General features: G+C 38.9%; 1 protein-coding gene across 1 annotated transcript; it reads right to left on the minus strand.

Moving 5' to 3' along the window:
* Nucleotides 1–45: 45 nt before the first annotated feature.
* Nucleotides 46–10,408, minus strand: LOC108676534 (acetoacetyl-CoA synthetase-like; the record flags this gene model as incomplete). The annotated part of the gene is made up of 5 exons (XM_018164621.2): nt 10,246–10,408; nt 7,423–7,644; nt 6,631–6,917; nt 5,565–5,686; nt 46–187 (listed from the first exon to the last, which is right to left on the minus strand). Coding segments are annotated over exons 1-5 (912 nt in total), but the record flags the coding sequence as incomplete, so codon positions are not given.
* Nucleotides 10,409–13,794: the final 3,386 nt, after the last annotated feature.

Genomic DNA, 13,794 nt, shown 5'->3' on the forward strand with positions numbered 1-13,794 from the left:
TGCAGTGAACTCACCCCCACGCCGTGCACGATGCAGTGAACTCACCCCCACGCCGTGCACGATGCACTTCGGCGCCCCGGTCGTGCCGGAGGAGAACATGATGAAGAGCGGCGCGTCGAACGCGACTTGCGCAAAGGGCACGACTTCGTCAGTCGTGACTGACGTCAGGAAGTCCTCACTGAGAACCCTGTGTATAATAGATCATAATATTAATCATTTATTATTGTTATCATGCCTCATTAATCATCTATTAATGTTATCACGCCGCTCGGACATTCTGTCCAAGAAAGAAACACGCAGCGGATTCTAGCTTCTTTATTAAGGTGTACCGTACACCTGAAAAACGAATTAACATTACAAAGGACTTTTGACGTGAACAAACAAGCAAAATTGGATGCAATCCCAACGTATTAGGAAAATACAAAAATGCATTTGCAATTTTTTAATCATTGCAATTTGGAACTAACAAGGGTGGGAAATACGAAGTCAGAGGAAATTATTGCGAGAATGTAAGTGTAAGGTAAGCCGTGCGTATTACAATTACTTACTCAGTTCTTAATCTCCGGGTCTCAGTTTTAAGAATACCGGCACAGAAGCATCAAGATTAAAAGATTACTACCAATGAGCACAAATGATTATGAGCGATGTTTACAGAAGCATTATTGTGCAGCAGCTCCTACCACATGCACAACACTCTGTATCTATGACGACCGCGTCACTAAAAGGAGACACTTATATGTAGGTAGTGATGTTTGCTCACGAATGTTCAGTTTCAAGATGAATGTTGTATTAATATGCAATAGTTCTTAGTTGTATGAATGTCACTGCATGCTATGCAATGTCAGTGCATGTGCAATATGCAACGTTTATATACAATAACACTGCATGCTATGTAATGTCAGTGCATGTGCAACATGCAAAGTTTCTTTAAGCAGGTTTCACTAAAGACCAGAGAATTAGTTTTATTGACAATTTTCTTATTAGTTTCTTCAATAGATCGAACAAGATTTTTCGTTTGAACTGGTAAATCGAAAATCAAATTACCGAAGGACATTTTTATTTCTTTAACGACGTTTCGAATGTTTCTATCATTCATTATCAAGTTAAAAGGCGCATTGAGTGATGGAATTTGGGTCGACATAAGTACAAAAATCAAGTAAATAGGATACTACTCAAAAATTGAAATTGTTAGGAATAATTACAAAATCACAAAAATAATTAAGAATTAAAGCACAGAAAATTACTCCGAAAACAGTCTCAATGTTCTGACAAATCCAGTAGTTTGAAGGTTGATGGCTGGGGTCCTATCCTTAATGATGAGGGCCTCAGCTATCATGAGTCGGTTGGCGTCGGGGCATCGCATGACGACGCTGGTGCATTCTTCCAGCACCGTACGAATGATGGTCTCGTTGTGGGCCTCCATCAGGTGGTTCCTTGGTCCACCAGACTGGTGATTCGTTGGTCCACCAGTCTGGTGAATCACCAGTAGGTGACTGGTGAATCAGTAGGGACTGGTTACCAGTAGGCTGGTGATTCACCAGCCTCTTCACAACGGCGTTCACCAGAGAAAATTCTCGAATTCATCCCTACTGAAGAAACATTAGAAATCATTGGGAAGCACGTATATTCTCATCCAACGTTACCGGCTCCACCAATACCTAAGAAAATTCTCCTCGATCTCCTTCGACTTTGCACTGCCGAATTACCTTTCCGGATACCGGACAATAAAATTTACCGACAAACCAACGACGTAGCCATGGGCAGTCCCCTTGGTCCTACCGTCCTACTTTTGCTGAATACTATATGTGCGAAATTGAAAATCGAGTACTTTCAGATGAACAGATCAAGCCTGAATTATACTGCAGGTATGTCGATGATATCTTCGTTGTCGTTCGAGATGAAGAACAACTGATGAATCTACGAATGGCCTTTGAAATGAATTCTGACTTGAAGTTTACTTACGAACTCGGACGAAATCGCACCTTACCTTTTTTAGATATACTCGTTCAAGCTAAAAATAATTCGTTCGTCACAAAAGTATACCGAAAACCAGAAAACCAACAGATGTCGGGAGTGCTCCTGAACACCGATAGCGAATGTCCAGAGCGCTATAAAAAAAAGCACAATACGTGTTCTCATCCAACGAGCCTTCAAAACCTGCTCGTCTAAAAATGACTTGAATACGGAGCTGAGAAATTGCAAAAGAATCCTGGTCAATAACGGATTTACCAATAGAACCATCGACACAGAAATTTCGAAACTTCGAATGTACCAAAACAGACTGAAACACGAACCAGAGACTGACGTAAACGTCACAACCATCTACTATGAGAACCAAATGACCAGCGGTTTTAAAGCAGATGAACGGATCCTTCATTCTATCGTTCACAACAACATCGTGAACGTAACTAATAATAAAATTAAACTACTGATTTATTACAAAAACAAGAAAATACAGAATCTTGTGATGAACAATAACCCCTGCAAAAAACGGGAGTTTTCCAAGAGACCAATGTAGTCTATAAATTTTCTTGCAATAGAGAAGGTTGTAGACTTCTCCCCAATATGGACTACATCGGGCTCACAACTACAACATTAAGGCTTGTAGTCAAAATGCAGCGAAGTCTGAGAGCGAGGTTTTCGCGACCATCGTGTAAAATCCTTGATCTGCCCAAAGCTCGGCCAGTCGCTACCCTCGAGCTTGTACTCTTTGTAATATGATATCCTAGCCAGACCCTTCTTCGCGGCAACTGATCGCTTTCAGGTGTCCGAGGAATGGCCAACGGTCGGCTATAACTAATTGGACTTGGCCGACCACTGGCCACGTATTATTCTTCGCCCCTCATTGACCATGCCACCCGTCGTGAGCTGACAGTTGAGTAATTTACGACGTCTCTTTCCCCTCAAACATTGCACAACGCCTCCATTTGAGCAGCTAGTATGCGGGATTTTCCCTCCGCGTATCAGCAGGCTCGATCATAACTATTTTTCGGTAGAAAATATCTACAACAAGGAGGCTGATCAAGGAATGCAGAGTATACCATTCAATGGAGAATAAAAATTACAACCCGTTAACATCTCGAAAAAAGTAAAAAAGTCGCAGACATGATGAACAATAATATTCAAAGTTTCTTGAAATTTCCTCTCATTAAAACTCTTTTAATACAAAGTTTACATATTTTTTGTTACTGGTCGACGCTTATAAATAAATAGCTGGGTAAGTATGGAAAAATTCATATCGCCATCTCATTTGCGAGTGGAGTAAAGTCTATCCTAATTAGTGAAGAAACGCTTAGGGAAGAGCCGAGCCTGTTCGAAGCCTCTCGGTTTTCAATCAGGGCTTTAAGCCGACGTCTCACGTGCCACCTTCAGTCTGGTGGACCGAGGAACTGTAGTGATCTCGGCAGTATTGTTAGAATAAGATAAGATGTAGACACCAAGAACAATTATAAAATTGAACTCTAGAACAGCAACCATAGCACAATTTGATACCTAACGATGGCAACATTTTTGAAAGACTTCCGTTTTTCCCGGAGGCCTATTCCGAGCCCTCACTCTTACTCTGACGCCGTCACGCGAGGTTGCCACCGTGACTCCTTAGTAGTTCCTTATAAGTGTTGTGATATCTATACACTGGGCCTTACCTTATTTCACATACATGTTGACATCAAACTAATAAACTGAAACTCGGACCAGCATCACCTATTAACCTACCTCTATTTAGGGAAGCCTCAGTCAAATATAAAATCGTCAGCACAATATTAAACGAATAGTAACCCCTCAGACATCCCTCAGTTTCCCCTCAACTTCCCTCAGTCTCCAACTTCCCTCAGTGGTGACCCAGAACAAACACCCACCTAGACAGCACTCAGATATTCACCCAAACCATATTGTTGACCGGCCTGGAAAATACAAACCCCGAAATGGCAACTAACTCCAACTACGCCAACGCCGTCGCTAACACCAACGAGAACGTCACTGCCACCGAAGAACCAGAACACCAAGGAAACGTCCACCATGTGTCGGTCAAGATTCCTCGCTTCAACCATTATAATATCAGCCGCTGGATAGGCCAGGCGGAGTCACAATTCACCATGGCGCGCATAACTTCACCTGCAACTAAGTTTGCCTATCTCCATGGAAACTTGCCTGAAGACATCGTGAACAAGCTCAGCGACGCAGCAGCTAATGGATGCGACTACGAAGCATTGAAGGCGGAACTAATCTCTACCTTTACTGAATCTAAGCCGGAGCTTTTCGAGAAACTCATCAATCAAAACAAGTTCATGGATCAAAAACCCTCATTCGACCTGCGGAACCTCCAGCATATGGCATCCCAACTAAACGTCGGGGATGACATCATCAGAATCAAATTTTTGAAGGCCATGCCGGATGATATTAGAAGCACATTGGTAGCGCACGAGGGTAGTACCCTGGATGAGCTAGGCCGCGTGGCTGATTCCCTCCTCTCCTACAAACCGTCAGTGTTGCCGATACATAACATTGCAACCCCAAGAATAGGCCCAGTGGACTCCCAGCCAACTAGATTCAGCGACACCCCTGCAGCACCTCCAAGTAGCTATCATCAAGAGGATACACATACATACATAAACTACATACCAACGCAAATAAACAAGCAGACACACCAAACAAACGACCACCGCGGACGGACACAGCACCGGACTGAAAACAGAGTCGCGCACACCAACCGCCCAGGTCTTCAGCCCTTCTATGAAGACCAGAGGCGAGTCCTGTAGTGATCTCGGCAGTATTGTTAGAATAAGATAAGATGTAGACACCGTGCTAACTTAATATTGTACATATTGTCATCCGTAACAAAAATATAAAATCGTCAGCACAATATTAAACGAATAGTAACCCCTCAGACATCCCTCAGTTTCCCCTCAACTTCCCTCAGTCTCCAACTTCCCTCAGAACCACCTGATAGAGGCCCACAACGAGACCACACTCGTACGGTGCTGGTAGAATGCATCAGCGTCGTCATGCGATGCCCCGACGCCAACCGACTCATGATAGCTGAGGCCCTCATCATTAAGGATAGGACCCCAGCCATCAACCTTCAAACTACTGGATTTGTCAGAACATTGAGACTGTTTTCGGAGTAATTTTCGGTGCTTTAATTCTTAATTATTTTTGCGATTTTGTAATTATTCCTAACAATTTCGATTTTTGAGTAGTATCCTATTTACTTGATTTTGTACTTATGTCGACCCAAATTCCATCACTCAATGCGCCTTTTAACTTGATAATGAATGATAGAAACATTCGAAACATCGTTCTAGAAATAAAAATGTCCTTCGGTAATCTGATTTTTGATTTACCAATGCAAATGAAAAATCTTCTTCGATCTGTTGAAAAAACTAATGAGAAATTTGTCAATAAAACGAATTCTCTGGTCTTCAATGAAACCTGCTTAAAGGAACAAATTTTGCCAACATATACTAATATGCAATGTTTATATACAATGTCACTGTATGCTCTGAACCATCACCAATGTTTGACACGTTTGCTGATGTTTGTTGGTGTTTGAGAGCTTCACTCACGCATGAGGAACGTTGCTGATATCCACCTCCCCAGCAGGGTGTACAATAGGCACGACAATGACCAGCTTCAGGCTGGGCAGGGAGGCTGCCACTCTGCGTAACTTGTCCAGGTGATCGTCTACCTGTACTGATGAATATACTTATACACTACCTACTAAACATGAGGTAACACACAAATGTACAACTCTTTGTAGCTTTCTGAAATGAATTTAGCAGCGGCACAGCCACACACTATTAGTGCATTAACAATCATGTAAATTATCAATCATTAATATGCCATAGTGAAATTAATTGATGATTACTCTTAGAACATCAGAAGTTAATTTTTAACAAAATAGCAGGAATTTTGTCAAAAATTCATGATCCATAGATTAGTTAAGAGTTGAAATTCTCAGACTATTAATTACGATATACTTTAAAACATTAAATGCATTTAAACATTGAAATGCATCAAATAATTTCACTACCTACCACAATCACTATTAAAAATTTTTTAGGAATGGTGTGACTGATGTACCTAGTATAGCCTGCTACACTAAATTTATATTGAAGTCTATAAGCCTCTATCTATTAAAGGTAACTAGGTATCATTACCAGGCCTACGTAATAGTACTATTGAACACAATAACCCTTTATTTTCAAAGGATAACTCTTGTTATCAGGCATTTTCAAAAAACATTAATGATGATAAATGTAGGTATCTCTAGATAGAGAGTTAGAATTTGTTGATCCTGAATAACATGATGAGGCTTCATCTAAGATGGACACCACGAGATGCTGATGGCTGATCTCAAGGCATTGTTGATCCTACAATCCATATTTCAGAGTTAATTTAGGCCTGATTCGCCTCATAAACTTAGATATAAAGAGGGGAACAATATAAGATTTTATTTCACACTGAATTCATTGCTAGAGTTTTTTATATGAATTAGAGGAAATTGATTTTGCAAAGGGCAGTTTGCTTTGCAAGACAGCTTCAATGGACATAATTGTATTCAGTTTAATGACATTCAAGATTTGATTCTCTCACATTTAATATTTTAGAAGAAATAAATGCAAACTTTACCTTGCCATTAAAAATAACTGCTTCAACAGAAACAAGTACTTCAGGTTGCACTTGCTGGAGTCGGTCGAGCACTCCAGTCACTCCGAAGTCTGGAGATGCAGAGCACCAAACTCCACCCAGGGTGGTGGCACCAAGCATGGCATGGACCGCGGCACAGCCATTGGGTAGGTAGCCAGCTACTCGGGTGCCTTCTTTCACCCCAGCTCTGCGTAAGGCTTTGGCCCATTGCTGTGATGACTCGTACAGTTCACAGTATGTTTGTCGGAAAGGAGTAGTGACGCCCTCACCTGATGTGAGCAAAAATTTAATTAATCATGAGGCATTAACATTCAAGTCTGAGTTTTCAATTAAGTTTAGCCAAAATTTCTATTTGCAAGCATGACCAAATTTAGAAGCATCTCTACAGTTTTTGAAAATTACAGTAGAATAATAAAATATAAGCCAGTATGACCAAAAGCAGTAAACAACTTTTATAAAATTGTAACAGAAAAATTCAATATTTGAACTCTTCCCAATATTAAAAGCAACTGAGAGATACTAGGTTCTTCTCTGTTGGCTACCACCATAGCCCTTGAACTCAGTACAATGATCCCAGTTGACTCATGAACAGCAGAAATGTAATTATCTAAATTTTAGAAATTATGACAAATCTGGTATGTTTTTGATGTTGATTTGATGAATGTACTCCCCATTTTCTTTACTCAAAAATTTTTATTGACCTTATAATTTAAGCAAGCTAAAGATATATATAATTACAATTTAAGCAAGCTAAAGCTATACGTATATAATCACTCAGTGCAATGATGGCGGGACTTTCATCTCTGAAGCGCAGGAGGTTCTCAGCAAAGTTGAGTCGTGCCCCAACAAACCACTTGGGCAGCTCAGCAATACTCTTGTGTTCTGTTACAGTTTGTGAAGGAGGATGTGAGCTAATAAAGCCACCTCTCTTCCACCAGTGACTCCAGAAGTCAGAATAGTTTTCTATTGACCAATCATACAACTCTTTGTAGCTTTCTGAAATAAAATTAAAATGGGGAGGATAAAATTAAATTTAGAGCTGGCATAAAGATGCACTTGAACAACTTTAAGGATAGGTATATAAACAAGTTCTTGCATACCAGATATTAATTTAATTAATACAATGCATACAGAGATTTCAATAACATTCCAAGTCACAAAAAATTATAGCCTACAAGTTCAAAGTAAATAAAATGAACAGATACACTTTCAACAAGTGTTTATACTAAATTTCATATTCATTAATATCCAAAACAGAGAAAATCTAAGGACATTGCTCACCATAATACATAATATTCTGAGGTACCTACATACAGGGTCCACCAAAAAAACCTCCCTGATTTCAATAGGCTTTTGCAGAAATCATAAGATACATACAAAACAATTAATTTTATTTGTGAATAGCTTATTTGATGCCATTTTACATCACTTAGTACACTTTAAATGGTTTTGAAAATTATGTTTGATGAATAATGTCCCCCATTGTTAAGACATTCACGAAGTCTTTCCCTGAAGTTGCCCATAGTTCTTTGTGTAAATTCCCTTGGAATGGCTGCCACTTCCTGCCTAATGGCCTGTTTTAGTTCTTGCAGATCTGTGATGATGTTTGTACACTTCAGCCTTTAGGTAGCCCCACAGAAAGACTCACACTGCTCGCCGGTCCATGGAAATGTTAAGAGAGTTGTTCATTGGACGTCTTGCTTCTTTAAGAGGAGACATTTCCTGGCCCCCACGGTCACCCGACCTATCACCTTGCGATTTCTTTCTGTGGGGCTACCTAAAGGCTGAAGTGTACAAACATCGTCACAGATCTGCAAGAACTAAAACAGGCCATTATGCAGGAAGTGGCAGCCATTACAAGGGAATTTACACAAAGAACTATGGGCAACTTCAGGGAAAGACTTCGTGAATGTCTTAACAATGGGGGACATCATTTATCGAACATAATTTTCAAAACCAAGTAAAGTGCACTAAGTGATGTAAAATGGCATCAAATAAGCTATTCACAAATAAAATTAATTGTTTTGTATGTGTCATATGATTTTTGCAAAAGCCTATTGAAATCAGGGAGGTTTTTTTCGGTGGACCCTGTATTATTCTAGCTTATAAAGGTACCGTAAAATGGGGTTACTTCAACCGGCGGGGTAACTTTGACCACTTTTCGTTTTTTTAACAAAAACCCCCAAAACTCAAAAACGATTCGACATAGAAAAATTTGGTCAATGCCATCAAAGGCCTAATACTGAGGCTACGTAACACAATAGAAAGATTTAAAAAGTTTGCATATCTAATAGGTTAAAAAATTAAAAATGTGACTTACAAAAAAGAGCTATTATTTAAAGCCTGTCGGAGTACCCCCTCCAATTTTTTTATTTTTTGGTAAAATAACACCAGGTTTTGATGCATTGTAGTAGAACTCTTCTAGTTACATATGCAAAAGACAAATTTTAGAAAAGTGTCATAGTTTGCAAATAGGGGGCACTGCCCCCCAATGGGGTAACTTTGACCACCTAATGGCAGCCGTGACGAGGTAACATTGACCGGCTTGGAAATTAAGTTAAAATTACCTTAGGTACCTATGTAACATATTTTATGTTTGATACCGGTACACCTATTAATGTTTTTTTCTTTATGTTTCAGACTCTACAGAGTCTTATATATGGTAATTATAACTTAATTTCCAAACCGGTCAATGTTACCAACCGGCCGTCACGGCTGCCATTAGATGGTCACATTTTGCCCACTTGGGGGCGGTGCCCCCCATTTGCAAACTATGACACTTTCCTAAAATTTGTCTTTTGCATATGTAACTAGAAGAGTTCTACTACAATGCACCACAACCTGGAGTTATTTGGAGTTATTTTACCAAAAAATAAAATTGATTTTACCACCCGGTCAAAGAAGCCCCAAGAGCTGGGGTAACAAAGACCATCACTTTTTTTGAAATTACATCAAAACTATGAGAGGCAGGAGCCAGCAATTTATGGTGAGTAAAGCTAGAGTATAGACCTGTATTTTGCATGTTTCAATTTAAGTTTAACTTATCTAGTAAAAAAATGGCATCATTTTGAAAAAAAGTGATCAAAGTTACCCCATTTTACAGTACATGTTATTCTATTATTATAGTATACATATTATACTTATACACATATTATTACAGCGTGAATTGGTAAAACAAATTTTCATTAAATTACATCTTACACAAAAATTATTTAGGGCTAGATTACCTAATCATTTATAATCTATAACTTTTGGTCAAGATGGAATTAAGTAAAATTGGGTGTGATCACAGGTTAAGAGAATAAAACTAAGTTTGCAAATTTCTCTCGCTAACAATCAGATCAGAAACCATGGAAATTAGTATAATTTAATGTTTGAGACAAACTCTAACAAAGTTTTTGGCATTAATTTGTTCTAGGAATTAATATTTAAATTTACACAATGTAACTGTATAAATTGTTTTCACTCACAATGGCAGAAAATGCAAGGTCTAAAAGACATCCTTGACTTCTTTAGAAGCTAGATGAATGGGCTAAAAGATTGACAAATAGCTGGAAAAATGCTGGCTCCCTATTAATAAATTAATAAACTACTTACCAATTGCAAGATTGAAGTCCTCATTAACAGAGCGCATGAAGCATTTTATGTTGGAACCCTCAGAAATGTATCTTCCAGAAGGATGCCACAATGCCTTAGGCTTGCTTATATTATTTAAATCCTTATGTAAAGGAGACATTTCAAGAACTGTTTCAATTCAAAGTGATATTCCTATCCTCTGCATAGGAAAATCACACAAATTAGCATTAATTCATAGAAATTTGCTTGTAAGGCCAAAAACAAACATTTCCCTGCCTATTCATTTCAGTAAGGCTATGAATTTGGGCCTTCAAGGTCAAGAGAGCAGCATTTATTAACTTTACTTTGAAGCCACATAAACCTAAATATTGATATCCATGCATTGTATCAGATCCAATCACAGTATGGTATATTGATTGATGATCATTGATCCATCAATATGATATAAATAGATTGGCATCAGAAATCTTAGAAAATTTCAATACATGGAGAAGTGCAAATGCCAAACACCAAACAACACACTGACACAGCACACAGGATAATATCATGGCTATGTTAGAGCAAATATTTGGCATCCTTAATCAATATTAAGCTCAATTTACTACACAGTCTGCATCTGGCACACCTGACACCTGGTATTAGGCTGGTAACATGAGTTAAAATCAGTAGGCAGTGCGCAGTGGATTGAATACTTACTACACATCATGAGTTCATTACTAAAATAGAAGCAAAATGTATATTATTATTTATTAGTATTTAAAGTAATTTTTATTTTTTCATCATTCATACTAAATCAGAAGTACCATTTCAGATCTTAGATATTAATTGGTTTCACAAGTTGACATAAAGAGGATTTTTTATTTAAGCATCATTCATACTTTCTCAAAATTTCATTTTGGGACTGGTGGTTGACAACTTGACAGATAACCAATGCCTGATGGGCTGATGCCTGTGAGAGTGTTATGATATTGCTGCAGGTTCTTTTTATTGAGCTCTCAAATCAGGAAGTTCCCACAAAAAAAAAGCACAAATCACCCTGTACATTTGGAATCTTGCAGCCCAATTTTGTACTTCTATCAATAATTAGATGGAAGGAAATTCATCTTGCAGGAATCTCGCAGTTCCAAAATTGATGGTACAGCTCTAGTCAGTAGTCATGGCCCAAAAGGTAGATAGATTTCATGCCAGATACTAGGGCCAAGAGCCTATAGGTAACGGGCCCTTACAAGGCAGGGAATGGTTAAATGCATTTGCAATTATCAAAGGTCAATGACACATAAGTCACCACCCACCACAGCACCACTCAGCAAACAGATACAGATACTCCACTTAGTGGAGTATCTACTCATTTAGAAGCAAGGTTTACATGTGGTTCCTTACTGCTTGTTAATCAAAACCTTATAATACTGGTCAAGAGCATGATTAGTGGGGTTCACCGTTCAAGAACAACATGATGAATCACTAGCCAAAAGTCCAAGACTAGCTCCATGTATAAGTATTAACTTAAGTATAGTATCTTCGGCATTGAAGCATAGGACTGTCAAGAACCTTATTAGCTAAAGAAATAAATAAAAAAATTAGGCGATACGTACATTTCTATCAACACTGTCTGCATTCGGAAATGTCTGTTGCATATCCCAACTTTATTCCCAAGACCCAAAAGAAAAAAAAAGTGATACATGAATTATAACATATTTCAGGTACTTTTTACCTGAAAGAAATGAACGTCAGTTTAAAACAAAATATTAACGTATACGAGTTGTACTTCTCTCTCGAATCTCATGCCCATGGCCAGGCTCCAGCTAGTCGGCAGATGGATCCGCCGCACGTAGACCTACCGTCTAAGCCTGCAGGTGCCAGACTGCTGGTGCTAGACTGCTAGCCTGCTAGGGTCAATGCCTTGCAGCTGCTCTATACATCTCGTATGAAAGGTCATCAAGTTACACTGGTACTTGCTATTAAAGGGGACTCGAGGTGATCCATTCCTTCGAGGTATAACTGTGCACCATATATACCTACCCGTCGTTTTTTAAACATTTATATTCTAAAAACACCTTATATGTAATTACAGTTTTCAATTATTCTTTCGAACGCATTACTAGTATTTGGTTCAAGGAACTTCAACCATTACTACATATACATATAACTAACTCATGCGACCAAAAGTAAAGATTTTTCGCCGCCTAGCGTTTTAATTAAGACGAGTTAAAAGTGAGAGGGGCAAAACCCGTGTAATGTAATGTACCCGTGTAAATAATGTAAGAAGTAAACGCATGCAACAAAGTGAATGTGCACGAAAAAGATTTAAAATGTTTTTACACAAATTCGGATTCTGTTTTGAATAAAAAAAAGTGAGCTGTTAACTGTGATCGAAAACGAGTGCATAGACATTATTTGTATTACAGAAACACTCCCTAAAAATCACGGGGGGAAAATTGTACCTGTTGAATTTCAGTTGCCAGGTTTTGATTGTTTTCATAACTTAAATGAAGAGCAGTGCAGTAGAGGTGTAGCTTTGTGGGTTAGAACCTTTTATGGAGCCCAGCAAATCAAGTTATCTGCAGAGCATCAATCAGCTAGAGAATCAGTGTGGTGCGAACTTTCTCTCAAAGGCAAAGATAGCCTCCTCATAGGCGTCGTGTATCGATCACCAAACAGTTCCTCCGATAACGATAAAGTACTAAACAGTCTTTTACCGAGCATGGCTTTCCGTAGGTCACACACGTTGATCGTTGGTGATTTTAATCATCCAGAGCTAGACTGGACAGATGGATCCTCTCCAAGGGATGAGAATCACCCAGCATCCTTGTTCATGGAGTCTGTGAGAGACTCCTTCCTAGTCCAGCACGTTCCTAAGCCAACCCATCATAGAAGTAAACAGACTCCCAATATTCTAGACCTGGTGTTTACTAGTGATGAATCAATGTTAGATGAGCTTCGTCACGAGGCTCCATTGTGCAAAAGCCATCACCGATCATTGTTTTTCAGTCTAAAGTGCTGTACAGAGAATACGCCTCGAAAGCGTGAGCGTTTGAATTTTGCGAAAGGCGACTATGATAGACTCAGTGAGCCAGTGAATGCAGTGAATATTTCGAACAGTATTAAGGATGTGAATGTGGCTGAGTCATGGTCATTTCTCAAGGACACGGTTATGTCTGCAGTTGATGCGTGTATACCTAAAATTAAGCTTGGTGGAGCCAAAGAGACTCAGTGGATGAACAGTACAGTTCTAGCTAAGCTGAAAACAAAGAAGGAAGCCTACCAGCGTTATTTACAGACTCGTAGCGAGGCTGACTATAACCTATACGCAAGAGCTCGAAATCAAGCTAAAGAAAGCTGTCGCACCGCAGTAAAATCCTCGAAAAAAAATATTGCTAAAAATGAAAAAAAAAAGAACCCGAAGGCTTTCTTTTTACAACACTTCTCTTTAACTTCACTTCTTGTCTGTCTGTCTGTCTGTCTGTCTGCTACAAATCTTGTAATCGAAATTTAACACACTTCTACTTATCCTATCGATCTGAAATTTTGCACACTTGTGTAAAGTTGGAGACAATGCATGAATCAAATGTC

The sequence above is a fragment of the Hyalella azteca genome, unplaced genomic scaffold, assembly GCF_000764305.2.
Source record: "Hyalella azteca isolate HAZT.00-mixed unplaced genomic scaffold, Hazt_2.0.2 contig15349, whole genome shotgun sequence".
Lineage (NCBI taxonomy): Eukaryota > Metazoa > Arthropoda > Malacostraca > Amphipoda > Hyalellidae > Hyalella > Hyalella azteca.